Source organism: Toxorhynchites rutilus, chromosome 2, assembly GCF_029784135.1.
Source record: "Toxorhynchites rutilus septentrionalis strain SRP chromosome 2, ASM2978413v1, whole genome shotgun sequence".
Taxonomy (NCBI): Eukaryota; Metazoa; Arthropoda; class Insecta; order Diptera; family Culicidae; genus Toxorhynchites; species Toxorhynchites rutilus.
In genome coordinates this window covers 47,253,816-47,269,819 of record NC_073745.1, presented here as the reverse complement: position 1 = coordinate 47,269,819, position 16,004 = coordinate 47,253,816, and the positions used below count along the sequence as shown (strand labels likewise).

The 16,004-nt window shown below is 40.9% G+C and overlaps 1 protein-coding gene across 1 annotated transcript; it reads right to left on the bottom strand.

The window, feature by feature from the left end:
• Positions 1–7,138: 7,138 nt before the first annotated feature.
• LOC129768272 (venom serine protease-like) lies at positions 7,139–8,630 on the bottom strand. The gene is made up of 3 exons (XM_055769796.1): positions 8,074–8,630; positions 7,915–8,017; positions 7,139–7,851 (listed from the first exon to the last, which is right to left on the bottom strand). The coding sequence occupies exons 1-3, from the start codon at positions 8,524–8,526 to the stop codon at positions 7,214–7,216; spliced, it is 1,194 nt and encodes a 397-aa protein (XP_055625771.1). The 5' UTR covers positions 8,527–8,630; the 3' UTR covers positions 7,139–7,213.
• Positions 8,631–16,004: the final 7,374 nt, after the last annotated feature.

Genomic DNA, 16,004 nt, shown 5'->3' with positions numbered 1-16,004 from the left:
AGAACGCTTTCTCGTTATCTCTGAACATCCGATTTTGTTCCTGGCGCTTTGCAGAGTCAGAGTAACGTTTCAGCCGTTTTGTAAGGACGCTCAATTGCTGTACCAGTGTGTCGAGTTTTTCCGTCAGCTGGTGAGCTCCCAGCTGGCGAAGTTCAGTAGGCCGCACGATCACAGCAACTTGGCGACATAATTTCACCGATCTGCTGCCTCTTTTGTACGCCATCAGTCTTCCAATTGCGGCGCGCTTGTTTAGGATCCGTTGCTCCAATCTCCTTCGCCATGGAGGCTCACGCCTTTCACGGAGATGTTGGAGCAGTCCGCCTCTTGGCCTAATACGGTATCCTAAACTTTTGGCGGTCGCCACAGCAGCGCAGTAAACTTTCAGTTGCAGCTCCTCCATGTTCTCAGCATCAACCAAGTGCAGCGGAAGAACGTGCTCGTTCATGAGCTTTACTGCACTTGTCAGCCTGCGGGAATGCTGCAACTTCGGGATCCTGGGGCGCGACAAAGGGTCCGTGTCGCGGAACTGTGAGATCGCCTCGTCGTAATGGAAGACCAGATCGCGTAGTAGTTGTTGATCTGGCTGTGGGTCTTCCGGCTCAGGGGGTTGTTGTACTGTGGCCTCCACTGGTGCTGATTCGCGTGCCCCACTCGCGAATGAATTGCTCAGCCGTACTGAACTTCGTCTCGACACATCGCTTGCTCTGTTGTTCCTGGAGCTTATTTCTCTCTGCACTTGCTGCTTGATCTCGTCGATTTGCGTTTGGGAGAGCATGTTGTTGCGTACTATCGCTCTACGCCTCGCGTTCATCGCGTTCTGATCAAGCCTCCCAACGAACTCTGGATACGCTTCCTCGAACATTGTTAGTATTCGAGGGCGACCACTCATGTCCGTCTCCAAAGCAGTGCAGATGTAATAGGCGCGGATCACGAATTCATTCATTTCGTGTGTCCACATGATCCGGCGCCTAGTGGTACCCACGAGTGTGGACGACTGCCGTCTGGCAGTCACAACACGTCTCGTAGGCGCAGCGTTTCTTGGGTGATGTCGATGGCTGCTGTTTCCGTGTGGCGGTAGCTCTTCGGGTTGAACCCGGCTGGTGGCCCGCTCTTGCACATCGCCCTCCAGCCGCTGGCCGCTCGCTCTTACGCCCGTTCCAGGACCAGCTCCAGTTCGGGGACCCTCCTCGGGTGATCGCATTCTAATTATTCTTCGTGATCGTAGCTCCATTTTATTGGGTGTATCTCCTTTGCCCGGGAGACAGCGGGTTGGCAAGGCCTCCATGACCCGGGAGGCCTTCCCCGGGAGAGATATAGCGCTCTGACTCGCTCGCACCCCCTCACTTAGCCACTTTCGACACCCGTTCTCGGAGCCAAGACCAGGTGTGTGTTTCCAGTTCACGCCCGATCTAAAAATGTCGTCATATGATCTTCGTGGAGGCGTGAGATAGGAACATTTGAGACCAACAGGCAGGCTCCTACCCTATGTTGATCCCCATTTGAGAACCAAACCTCAAACCTCCAAACCTCAACCGAATACACGACCAGACAATATGCTCGATGTCGTGGTAGCCATCGCCACAATCACAAAGATTGTTTGCTGCGAGCCCAATTCGATAGAGATGCGCGTTTAGGTTGTAGTGATTGGACATAAGCCGAGATATCACGCGAATGAAATCACGACCGACATTCAATCCCTTAAACCAAGCTTTCGTCGAAACCTTAGGGATAATCGTGTGTAACCAACGACCGAACTCATCTTCACTCCACATGCGCTGCCAACTAACGAGTGTGTCCTGACGAGGAATGTGAAAAAATTCGTTATAAGTAATTTGCCTTTCAAAAAGTGTGCCTTCTGAAGCGCCCACCTTAGCTAGCGAGTCCGCTTTCTCATTCCCCGGAATCGAACAATGAGAGGGAACCCATGCTAAGGTAATCTTGAATAATTTTTCGACCAAAACACTCAATAGATGTCTTATTCTTGTTAGGAAATAAGATGAGCGTTTATCAACTTTCATTGAGCGGATTGCCTCTATTGAGCTGAGACTGTCTGAAAAAATAAAATAGTGGTCGATGGGCAATGTTTCAATGATCCCTAATGCGTAATATATCGCACCCAGTTCAGCGACATACACGGAACAAGTTCTTTGAGTTTGAAAGAGGCACTGGAATTTTCATTGAAGATGCCGAAGCCAGTGGACCCGTTTATGCATGAACCGTCAGTAAAGAACATTTTATCAGATCTAACTTTCCCATATTCTGCCGAAAATATCTCCGGAATGTAATCGGAGCGTAGATGATCTGGGATTCCATGGATCTTTTGTCGCATGGACAGATCAAAATTGACAGAGGAATTGCAAAAGTATGGGAAGCAAACTTGGTTGGAGATGCCTGGTGAAGGGTGCACGTCGTGGGTAAGGTACTCATGGTATAAAGACATAAAACTTGACTGAGGAATCAGTTGGAGTAGATTTTCGAAGTTATCAATCACCAATAGATTCATGATCTTGCAACGGATGAGAAATCTGTAGAATAATTCTGTGAACCGAAGAGTAAGCGGGGGTACTCCTGCCAAAACTTCGAAACTCATCGTATGTGTCGAATACAAACACCCCATGGCTATACGCAAGCAACGATATTGTATTCTCTCCAGCTTGAGAATATGAATCCTGGCAGCTGATCGGAAGCAAAAACTGCCATATTCTAACACTGATAATATCGTTGTTTTGTATAACTGAATGAGGTCTCCTGGATGGGCACCCCACCATGTTCCGGTTATTGTTTGGAGAAAATTGATTCTTTGCTGGCATTTCTGTTTCAAATACGCAATGTGTATTCCCCAGGTACATTTAGAGTCAAAATATACTCCAAGGTATTTGAAAAACATCGAGTGCTTGATCGTTTTGCCGGATAGGTGAAGCTGGAATTGGGCGGGTTCGTGCTTCCTAGAAAAAAGGACCATTTCAGTTTTCTCCGTAGAGAATTCGATACCCAGCTTGAGAGCCCACGTGAACAGGTTGTTCAGGGTATCTTGCAAGGAATTTTGCAGAACGGCGGGATTAGTACCCGTGATGGAAATAACTCCATCGTCTGCAAGTTGTCTCAACGTGCAATCTCTAGTTAGACATTCATCTATATCATTGACGTAAAAACTGTACAAGAGGGGGCTTAGGCAGGAGCCTTGTGGGAGGCCCATAAAACTGTAACGAGAAGATTTCAAGCTGCCATGATTGAAAAACATGTGCTTTTCTGAGAGTTAATTGTACAGGAAATTATTCAGAATTGGTGAAAGTCCACGATTATGAAGTTTCTCTGAGAGAATTTCCATGGAAACTGAATCAAATGCCCCTTTGATATCGAGAAAAACGGAAGCCATTTGTTCTTTGAGAGCAAATGCGATTTGGATTTCAGAAGATAGCAGCGCGAGACAATCGTTCGTCCCTTTACCTCGGCGGAAGCCAAACTGCGTATTTGACAGCAAATTGTTCGTTTCAACCCACTTGTCCAAACGAAGTAGAATCATTTTCTCTAACAATTTACGAATACAGGATAACATTGCAATCGGCCTATACGAATTGTGATCGCAAGCCGGCTTATTGGGTTTTCGTATGGCTATCACTCTCACTTGTCTCCAGTCATGCGGGACTATATTCAGCTCCAGAAACTTGTTGAACAAGTTCAGCAAACGATGTTTTGCCAAGTCGGGAAGATTCTTCAATAAGTTGAATTTAATCTTGTCCGACCCCGGAGCTGAATTGTTACATGAGAGAAGTGCAATTGAGAATTCTACCATCGAAAAATTCTCATAATCGCCTTGGAGCGGAATGTCGCGTACGACGTTTTGTGCAGGAACGGAATCGGGACAAACCTTTCTTGCAAATTTGAAAATCCAACGGTCAGAGTATTCCTCACTTTCATTTGTATGGTTCCGGCCACGCATTCTCCTAGCCGTATTCCAAAGAGTGCTCATAGCTGTCTCCCTTGACAAACCATTGACGAACTTCCGCCAATATCCACGCTTTTTTGCTTTAATCAGACCTTTTAGTTTGGCTTCTAGAGCTTGGTACTTTCGAAACCATTCCACTAATCCAGTTTTCCTGAATTTTTTGAAAGCGGATGATTTTTCAAGGTAGACCTTTGAGCACTCCTTGTCCCACCAAAGTGATGGAGGACGACGTCGGAAAGTGGTAGCAGGAACACGTTTCTTTTGAGCTTGAAGTGCGCTTTCGTAAATCAAACTCGATATAAAGTTATACTCTTCGAGTGGAGGAAGTTCATGCATTGAAACAAGTGCTTCAGATATTATTTCTGCAAATTTTCTCCAGTCAATATTTTTCGTGCGGTCATACGCAATATCGCCTGACTCACGAGAACCTGATTCATTGGCGATCGATAAAATTATTGGCAGGTGATCACTACCGTGGGGATCTTGGATTACCTTCCACGTGCAATCCAGGGATAATGAAGAAGAGCAAAGTGATATGTCTAGCATACTTGCCCGTGCAGCAGGGTTGGCTATCCTAGTTGCTTCCCCTGTATTTAAAACTGTCATGTTGAAGTTGTCGCACAGATCATAAATCAACGTGGCACGGCTGTCATCATAGTGTGACCCCCATGCTGTTCCATGGGAGTTGAGGTCACCTAAGATTAGCCGCGGCTCCGGCAATGCCGCGATGATATAAAAAAACTTATGGCGGCCGACCATGGTTCTTGGAGGAATATATATCGAGGCAATGCAGAAGTCTTTGCCATTGATTTGTGTCTGGCAAGCGACAACTTCAATGCCTATCATCGATGGGAGAGTGACTCTATAGAAGGAGTGACATTTTTTGATCCCCAATAGTACGCCACCAAACGAGTCATTTCGATCGAGGCGAATAATGTTGAAATCGTGGAAATTCAGCTCGTCGGCTGAAGAAAGCCATGTTTCACAGAGGGAAAATACATCACAGTTAGAACTATGAACTAAAAATTTAAATTGATCTAGTTTAGGGATGATGCTTTTGCAATTCCACTGTATTACAGTGGTCAAATCCTTGACCTCTTGCACTGAATCAGGCATCGAGGGAAATGAACGCTGCTAAAAAACCACATTTTTCTTTCAAAAATGTTCTCACAATCGGAAGCAAACATAATACTATGCTTTTAAGAGGGTCATTTATATTTAGAGCATTTAAAATGTTGTCCACCAGGTCAGAAAGCGCAAGCAAACCAGATTGTGGCTGTTGCCTCGACCGTGAAAATGGAACAGACCGGGTGGGTGCTGCTCCGGGAAGTGTTGAGGACCCCTGGTGCGTGGAAGAACAGCTTAAACCAGGAGGTACTTGCTTCGGTCTATTCTCAGCACGTTCAATTCGAGTTTTCATTCCAACTTGGGAAGTTTCGGTCGTCTTTCTGGGGAGTGATGGAAATGAAGTAATTTTTCTTTTCCTGACGGCACCCTGCGATGTACCGGAACTTCCTGCATTGGGAGCGTCAGCAACAGGCTCGTCGTTCTGCAGAATGGAGTAGGGATTGTCCTGAGTCGTTGGAACGGAACTCTTGAGCATTTCTGCATAAGTCCGCTTGGAACGTTCCTTTAAGGAACGCTTGATTTTTTCCCCTCGTTGTTTGTACACCGGGCATTGAATAATATCATGAGGAGTCCCGCCGCAATGAAGACACTTGTGCTCTTTCGCGCAAGGATTCTCATCATGGCTCTCTCCACAATCTGCGCAACGTTTTTTATTGCAACAATAGGCGGCCGTGTGACCGAGTTGCATACATTTGTTGCATTTCATTACCCGGGGTACAAACAACCGAACAGGTAAACGAAGTGCACCTATTGCAACGTAGTTTGGAAGGGCGGAACCCTCAAAAGTCACACGAAAAGAGTTTGTCCGATTGAGAACCCTTTTGTCATTTTTTTGTGACACAGATTTCAGTCGATCGCATGCAAGAATCTTCACAGTTTTTAGTGAAGAGTTCTTGAAGCGACCGACACCATCGATAATCTCTTTTCGAGTCAAACCCTTTTCGGTTATTACGCCGTCTATTTCGACGTTGCAACAGGGCACGTATACGCGATACTCAATCGCAAAGAGGTCGCAGCGCGTGATTTCGTTCGCTTGGGTCCTGCTTGAGACGACAACTCGTAGTTTGTCTGGCCCCATCCGTGTAATCTCGGTAACTGCAGAAAACTTCTGAGTAAGTTCCTTCGAGATACGAATGACATTGAGAGGTTTAGATTTTCGTCTAAAGTATACAATGAATGGGCCTTTGGAGCCTTCATGGTATTCTTTTGGACGAAAATCCTGTTTTTCGTCAATGTCCTCATCTTCGGAACTTCCAACTTCATATACAGAAGTTTCTTCCTCAACTTCAGCTTCATCTTCCTGCTCTTCAGGAGGAGGATCGGTATCGGAAATATTCAATAGCGTCGATGGGGGATCCTTCCCGCCCTCAGCCATATCAAAAAATCGGTCAACTGTTCGATATGAACAGAATATAATGATAATCAAAATAAATAAATAAGTGAAAAAATATTTTTTATAGGGTTATGATGCGAATATTAAATTCAATTTATTTTATGTTAAATAAAATGATAAAATGAAAAAAAAAATCCAATAAAAGTTCAACGGTATATAAGAAATAATGATCACCCCTAATGCCAACGTTTGCCGATTTGGTTAACACAAAGTTGAACAATGGTGTAAATCGTGCACAGAAGGTAGAAGGAATGATAGGGAAACAAAAGAAAAATAAATTTCTACTTGCCGCGGCTGTGTGGCGTGTGTGATGAATGTGTCTGATTTGGATCCTCAGCGCGCACCACCTTTAAACTTCGCTCCACTCGCAAGCGCAACCGGTGAAAAAGAACACTATTATTCGATGTGAAAAAAACACCTTTGTTGGATCGATTAAAAACTTGTCCGATCTGCTTGCGAGTTGTCGAACCAATCAATCATATATATTTATTTCATATATATTTATTTTATATGAAAACAGATAACTATAGAAAACACTACAACAGACACTGCATCCATAAATTTCCCATTTTACCCCTTTTAACGACAGAGTTTAAAAATGCTTACTACATCGTGGCGTTGACTTAGCGTCATAATTCAGAGTGTGAACGAAATTACAAACCACAACACTATTAATCAGTATCGAATGCGTTTCCAACACTGTAATTGTTGCTTTTATTTTCGATTTTCAGCGGTAAACCACATTTTCATTTCTCACAGAACTTGAACTTATCGGTGTTGGCTTCGATCCAGTCCAGGTAGGAGGCAACCCGGGCACTTACGCTGGGATACCGCGAGGCGCACGATATTCCGTAGTTGGTCACACCGACGACGTACGAACTAGCAGCATTCTGGTCAGTGTAGAGTAGTGGACCACCGGAATCGTACTGACAGGTATCCTTCGTTGCGGTGTAGGTGCACAACTGGTTTTCCTGTACCGTGTTGAAATCTTTCAGCCTATCCCGACAGGATGAGAGTGAAATGACCTGCAGGGTTACTTTTTGCAGATCTTGAGCCAGCGGAGCACCAAAATCGATCGTTCCCCATCCGAGTGCCTCCACGTCGGCACCGGCAAGATCGTCTCCGGTGAAGACGAACGGTAGACAGGCACGTCCAACTCCGGCGTTGAATTCGATCTGCACTGCTGTCCGCACCAGAGCGATGTCATTACGTTTAATCACAGAATTGTACTCGCTGTGCACTATGAAGGACGATATCAGCATCAACTTGGCGTGCGGTGTGTCAGTTCCAGAGCTCATATTGTGATCCCCTACCAGCAAGGCGGTATTGGCAATCATTCGACCATTCAAGCAGTGCGCCGCTGTGAGCGCATGCCGATTGGTGACTAAGTGTATAAAATATTATTGAGTATTGATTGATATATCAGATTTTCATAGTTTTCACTCACTGACTGTGGCGCCACATGTCAGACCTCGGGATTCTAAATCTATCAATGCAGCCATCATGGGGAATTCGTTGGGTTTGGTGGATTCTCCTCCTACGATGAATGGCTGCAACGAAAGGCAATTTTACCAACAACTTCATACCGATTTCTGCGGCAAGCTACCATTTTTCTTCTGCCGCAATCACACGGTATTGGAACCGCTGTAATTTGGCAACGGAACCGACCACCATTCGATAGAGCTGAAGTTTGCAGAGCAAACACCATCTTGGTTCCATTTGAAGCCATGTTGAACGGTGTCGTGCCACAGTGTACTTCTGCGTCCCCTAGTGAGGGATCTCCACTCGGTGAAACCAGCAGTCTGTCGTAGTAGCAACCAAAACTGGACGGCAGATACATGTCGTAGCATTGGGCGAAGACATAATGCCGCGGAGGAACCTGGATCGTGTACCGGCAGTTTGTTCCACCCCGGTAGTAATTGCTCCAGTTGGGGGATTGAATGTAACCGACAGCTTTTGAGTCGTACTTGTAAAGATAATCACAACCGGCGTAGATGCCCTGTCCACCGCAGAGCTTCAGCACAGCTAACATACATATTACACTAGAAAACCGCCACATTTTGAGAACGTATCAATCTTCACAGGAGACGAGTGCCAATTGGCAAAAAATTCACTGAATTTTAATTTTAAAAACGCGGGCGATCGCCACCGTGAGTATAACTCAACCAGTTGTTCAAATACGATTAAAAGATACAAACGATACAACAAATGTGGCGGAGTGTGGGTGATGCGTCCATCTGGAGATCTAATTACTTTATGTAGTTGCCACGCTGATAAGATTCGTGGAAAAATTGTGTTGCTTGTTAAAGATTCTTTTTGTCTCCGTTTATTGCCACAATAAATTACATTGACGAAAAAACGCATTTCGTTGGTCGTCTGGAAGACTTGGTTTGTTTAATATTGTTATCAGTTGTGTTTCTGTCTCATCAAAATACCGCATTTGGGATGTTTTTGTGCCAGTTTTGGAGGTTTGCCAACATCTGGACGAACTTGTAGGCAATCAAGGTATTTAGATGATAAATTATGTTTGTGTACCTTTCCATAATCTACATGAACTTTATTATCTCACATGAATACTTGAAATTAGAGTACGTAAGGTCAGTCGAACCAGCGTGGATTATTATTTATAACTGCTTACGGAAAGCATTTTTTTATTTCAGAAATATAAAACAACGAGTTATTTCATAAAAAATAACTGGATATACGAACAGCTTCGCCTGGTGAGTGTGAAATTCTCTCGTTAGGAAAAATACTACAGGGTGACTGATTTGTAGCGTTATTCTTTTTTTCAACCGAAAATATTGTTCTTAACAAAAAATGCGTTTTCAATGTTCATATATTTTAGGCGAAATACAACCCTCAGAAAAGCTACAATTGGATCACAGGATGTGCTACCTCGGTGGAACCATTTGGTCTACAAGATATTCCAAATGAAGAAATTCAGTAAATTAGATGGATTCATAGATAAGGTCTCTTGACCGACACTTGACGAATGGGATCCCGAGAATCGTTGTTGTTCAAATATTTTCTATTTGCATCAATTAATTTGGGATATTAGAAACAGTTCGTATTATCTCGTAATCGGAAATTTTCGATCCACGTTATTTTTTTTTTTTATCTTCGCTTATTTTTCGTCGGCCTATTTCCGCCACTTTTAGTGCCAATCACCGACATCAGGGAGGCGACTCCACCTGTTCCTACCTATCAGACTCAACAACTCATGAGCCGGGCCAACTTCTTTTACTTCCGCTCCGAAGGAAGACGTAACCAGAGATTTTTCGCCTCAGAAAATCCCAACGACGCCAGCTGGGATTGAACCCAGGCCGATCGGATTGTGAGGCTGTTACGCTAACCATACAACCACTGGCGCCGTCTTCGATCCACGTTGATTCATTCAAATTTTTCCATATTTTATAATTTGCCAAGCAATTGCGTTTACCTAATTTCATGTTTTTTCATGGTGGAATGCTTTAATGTATCTTTTGTTTTTCTCCGTAAGAACATTTTCTTTCTGCATTTTTCCGAACTTGGAATTAAAAAAGAAAAATTGATGAAACAAATAACCGATTTTATACAAAATATGATGAAAACCGGCCTCTGTGATCCTAGACGAGATGCCTCCTGTGATATGTATGGATGAAATAAAGAAAAAAAAACTCACCAATGTAATATAAGATAATTACCAATACCGAACACAATTATCAATGTTTCTCATCAGTAAAAACATGTTACTTTAATATAGAGAAAACATATTTGAAATGGAAAAGGTTATTTTCTTTTATAGTTTTTACTTTCTGAGTGTTTATTCAACCCAATGCGAATTTTAATTAGACTAACAACAGCTAATACTGGAGGCGATCTGGCGTCGTGGTAACATCCATGCCTCTCACGCTAAAGGTCACGAGTTGAATTCTCACTCCCGACATTCTTCCGAAAATGGAAGTAAAAGTGACGAACCAGCCAAATGAGTTGAAAGTCACTATAATACAGATAAAAAAAAACAGCTAATACTAGATGTATTCTGCACTTTTCCAATTTTTCTCGCCGTATAAACAGACAGCTTAAACGAAACGACCCGTTCTCGAGCGGTTTTTATTTATGAAAATTGAAATAAATCGTTTCATATATCAAGTCATTTTTCACACAACTGCTACCATATACAATTTTACACTTACACTTGTGCTAAATTTTTCACAATACACGATCGGTCATTGATATGAAATTTCACGAAGCAACCACCATTAAAGTTCAAAATTTAAATTTTATATGCTAGAATTAATTGTATCACTCACCTTACTTGCAATATAAAAATGCCCCCGACTTGTATATGTTTGCGGTGCCGATTTCTCCCGGGCACCTTGGTTTTGATGACTTTGGAACACATTTCGGTAGGAGCAACAGTTCCCCCTACTTCGACCAATCAGAACTGGGTATTTCCGTTAGGATAGGGATTGAGATTTTTCAATTGTTCGATAGCTAGTTTTATGACATATATTATTTACTTCAATATAAAAAACTGTTCTGGATTGCCGAAATCGATTGACGCAAATATTTCATGAATCCATCATGGAATGACTGAGTAAAAAGCGTTTAAAATTGGACAATTTTCACGATGTACTCTATTTTCGATTTTCAATTTGTACCCCAATATGTTCCCGAAAGACGTAATCCTACGTCAAAAGGGATAGCATTTGCTTTTGTTCTCATCAATACGATACTCTCTTACTCTTCATATGTACACAATGCGACTTTAGCAGCACATCAATAAGGAAAAATAATTCAAAATGGGAATAAACTTTTATTCTCATTTTTTTCCTTAATTTTTCGATACACATTCTTTGTACAGATTCTTTTGCTAAAAATACAGGTATACAGTTTTTTTTTTTTCAAAAAATCTTACAGAATTAAATGTGGTAACCCTGATAGCACCATGAAAATCAAAATCCAGTTCATCGCGATTCACACACATGTGAGAAAAACAGCTCGTAATCATTAGTGAGAGAAAATTGTATATTAGAACTGTCGGATTATCTTCATATTCGTAAACGTTTAATGAGCAAGTGGCCTGATTACAGATCATGGTGACCGATATTCAGTATTACACCAATTGCAGCAAAGTTACGTACATTTCTCATGCATTAAGGGCCATCATTCCAAAATATTGTTCGAAACTAGAGCAACAATAGAAAGAACGAAACGTTGAAGGTGTACAGACATTGGACATTTTAGTAATTCTGCAAACTTGAAATCTCCATAAAAAAACTAGAAAACTTTTGGAAAAGGGCAAATACTTTGACTAAGGACTATGTCGAACAGGACTATATGGGGGTAAAATTAAAATCTAAACACTGAATATGTAGGGAAAAATTGATATTTGCATCAATTGATAGGAAATATTCCTACGCATCGCAATGAATAACATTTGATTTTTCTTGAGATAAAAAATTGAATAATTGTGAAATGTCAAGCATTATCCAAGTGCTACGTGTAGATTGGTCCAATTTTTGTTCCTCAAATGGTACCGACGACGTAAAGGAATAACCAGAGTAACAGTGGAATAAGATTTCCCCAACACAGTCTCCAACGAACACAACGCATTGGCCCAGTTATTCAAGATGGCACTGGAAAATATGCCTTCATATCTTCAGCTCACTGAACTTGAAATATCGCTTGAATGATTAGGCATAATGTTGATATCAATTAATATCAATTACTTTGTAACTCTTTACTTACAAAGTAAATATGTTGAATTCAATTGACTTCTATAATTGTTTCATACAGTCAATAATTTAATCAATACAAAAAAACTGATAACCCATGATAAGCCAACGGTCGGCCTACGTCAACCTTGCGGTTATATCATATACTAGCTGACCCGGCACACTTCGTCCCGCCCAAAATTTATTTTTCGTTATCACATTCACGTTTTCTTACTAAGCGCACGGTCATTGGTCCAATCGCAGAACTGTTCATTGATTGATCTTCTAATCTACCCTTTAAAATTACCTTTTACTATAAAATTCCTAGTACTTCTACCAAAACTCGTCATTATAATATTATTATTAGGGGATTATTTCCAGACATAAATCTTGTTCAAGATTTTCCAACCACTTGCAAAAAACATGTTTGGAATAATTTTTTTTTCCCCAAAATATATATTTTATTAAGGCACATGTGGCGTTAGCCTGACGGGGCCGGGAGTCCAATATTTTGACAATTTTTGTCTTACAACTATGTTAATAATATGTAACCAATTACTCGCGGTTGGCTCGAGGTTAGTATTACAAGTGTTCTCATAATTGGTATGTTGCAGTCTTCGATGCTCTGTACGTGTGCCCGACACGGGATACTTCCTAGTACACATGGAATAAATGTTTGATACAGAAAATATGACAGAATAAAGACAGCCCTAAATCGGACAATTCCTTCCTCGAGTTTTGCTCTTATCAACACATTCGGCGATCCATTTTTATTTATATAGATAGAAGAAGCTGTAGGAGTGAGTTTTATCACATTAAAATCAATTTCCACTCTCGAACACAGATCAATTTCGTTAGCGCAAATATCAAATAGACTAACAACGCTTGTCTCTATGAAATTGTAGAACATATAAGAATTGAATTTTCGCAAATTTTCTTCATAGTTTTCCGAAAATTTTCAATTGTCATGTTTGGTTGGAATATGTTTGATTAAAATATGTGTTTTGATTTTTTTGAAACCCCCCCCCCTCCATTCCAGAGAAGGGGGAGGGGGGGGTTTACCATCATAGAAACATTTCTCGTACCCAAAAACCCTCACATCCCAAATTTGGTTCCGCTTGCGTGATTGATTCTCGAGTAATACAGCCTCCCCTTAGGGAGGAGGATGAGTGTCAAACCACCATACAAACGTGTATTGACCCTTACAATCTCCATATACCGAAATTGGTTCCATATGATTGATTAGTTGTTGAGTTATGCAGAAACATATGCTTCATCTGTATGGTAGTCCCCCCTCTCCTTTAAAGAGGGGGGAGGAGTGCTGAATCACGATAGAAACTCCACATGCCAAATTTGGCTCGATTTGTTTGATTAGTTTTCGAGTTATGCAGAAATTTGTATGGCAGCCTCTCCTTAGAGAGGGGGGAGGAGTGTCGAACCACCATAGAATCGTTCATCGATACCTTATACCTCTATACGCCAAGTTTGATTCCATTTTCTTGGTTAGTTCTTGAGTTATGCAGAAATTTATGCTTCATTTATATGGCAGCCCCCCTTCGAGAGGGGGGAGGAGTGTCTGCTCACCATAGAAACGTTTTTTACCCCCTAAAACCTTCACATGCTAAATTTGCCTCCAATTGCCTAATTAGTTCTCGAGTTATGCAGAAATTTATGTTTCATTTATATGACAACCCCCCCTTAGAGAAAAGGGAGGAGTGTCTAACCACCATAGAAACATTTATTACACCCCGAAAAAGAATTTTTTTTTCAAAATTCGGGAGAAAAATATTTAAGCAGCTCATACAATAACCAACAAGAATATTCAGAATATATAAAAAGTTGATGGGTCTGAGCCTAGGGGCACGGACGGGATCTTGACATAGGACTGTGATTGTTTTTTTTTCTCTTTTATAGTGACTTTCAACACATTTCGGCTGGTTCGTCACTTTTACTTCCATTTTTGGAAGAATGTCGGGAGTGAGAATTGAACTCGTGATCTCTGCGTGAGAGGTATGGTTGTTACCACTACGCCAGATCGCCTCCACGGACTGTGATTGTGTGTACACAAAAACTAGCGTTGGCAGAAAAATGTCATGTCATCTTTGGCAGAAATGATGCCATTCCATGTGTTGGATAGTCAAATGCGCAAATAATGAGCTATTTTAAAAATGGTTTGTATGTATGCGTGCAGACATCTCTTTCTGTTTTCTTTTCTCATTTCATTTGGGATTGTGCAAAAAAAGAATTATACGACGTCAATGGGGATCGAATCAAGGCCGGCTGGAATGCAACGCTATTTTACACGACCACGCTATCCACATGGCTAATCGGGATGACAAAACATGAGCTAAAAATCAATTTTGGGTGTAGTAATTGCATTTAAATTGAGTTTTTCATTGTTCAAAATCAGTATTTTTTTTCTCTTTTGATACATCAAATGGATGCCCTGGAAAAACCGTTTCCTGTATGTTCTTGTATCCTTTAAATGGGTTAGATGACATAGCATGATAGAATTCGGTACCACATTCTGTTCAAAAATGTACACAAAAATACCATTAAAGCCTTTACTACCCTTTTCTTCTGTTTATTCAATCATGCTGAAGAAGACAAAGAGTCATCATGTATCATTTTTAAACACAAGTCTAAATTGTTAAGACCTACATAAATATAAGCCTGAGTCAAATCAATCTATGACTACAAAAATATATTATAGATAAAAATAGGATTATCTCCCTCGTTACCACGTTGTCCGGAACATTGTTTGTAATAACTTTATGACCCGGTAAGATCGCGACTACTCAAGCTATCATAATCTGATATACGTGAGTATTCCCTTTCGATCTTCTAAATCAGCAGCCATTTAAATTCATTTATGGCATTTTTACATAACCAAATAACATACTCGATATTATGACATCCTGGACCACAATTACACAAATTGTTAGTAGCGAGACCTACACAATAAAAACATGAATTGAGCACACATTGATTGGACAACATACAATATAATTTAAAATTAATGCCTTTTATCGGTAAATGGAGAATAATTCATTTTACGCATCAACTCACATTATGAGCTAACGCCCGAATTTAGGCAAAACGATTGCTCGTTGCGTCGGGGAGGAAGCGAGTGGATGGTACAATCCAAAGAAAACATACCCAATTAAATCGTCAAATTGTTAACTTTTGTTACTATAATCACTGTTCATGTTTCAAGCAAAAAAAAAATCTGGATAAATTTCCTGTCTAATGATATATAACACAACATATGTCGCAATGACCATTTTGAGTAATATGCGTTTGAAAACTCTTCATAAATCGTTACATTTTTCGTAGAGTGACCCCACTATATAGAAATAAGAAACATAGTCCTATGTCAAAAAGAGAAAGAAGAAAATTCATTTCAAATTTCAAAATAATTTTTATTAACGATTTTTTTTAAGAAATTATTTGATATCTTCAAAATATATGAAACAAAGACAGCGAGTAAATTCGGAGCTCGGGAGTAAATTTCTAAGTATCGAATCAGAATTTTCACCACTGTCAAACAGTCGACTTTTTTCCATATAACCTTTGAAATACGCAATTCGTTTCTTCAAATTTGCCCAGAACAGGTCGCAATTGTGGGACATCTGGAGAATTAAATTCCTTCGAGACGAATTTAATATTACATGCGAGATTTGGAAGCGATTTGAAATATTTCTAACCATCTATCACAATGAAGAAAATTATAATTTGGTTAAAATAAAACTATTGTATACTCATTGAATTGAATCGGGTTCAGACTAACTCAATGTGTACTCTTCAAACTGAGCAGATCAAAACGAGCACATGGCGC

Bases quoted from the DNA above. Each gene is read 5' to 3' on its own strand.
- LOC129768272 (XM_055769796.1), bottom strand. From the start codon at position 8,526: ATGTGGCGGTTTTCTAGTGTAATATGTATGTTAGCTGTGCTGAAGCTC. The intron at 8,018-8,073 runs GTAGCTTGCCGC...CTTTCGTTGCAG, and splicing joins ATTGCGGCAGAAGAAAAATG to CCATTCATCGTAGGAGGAGA. The intron at 7,852-7,914 runs GTGAGTGAAAAC...TTATACACTTAG, and splicing joins GACATGTGGCGCCACAGTCA to TCACCAATCGGCATGCGCTC.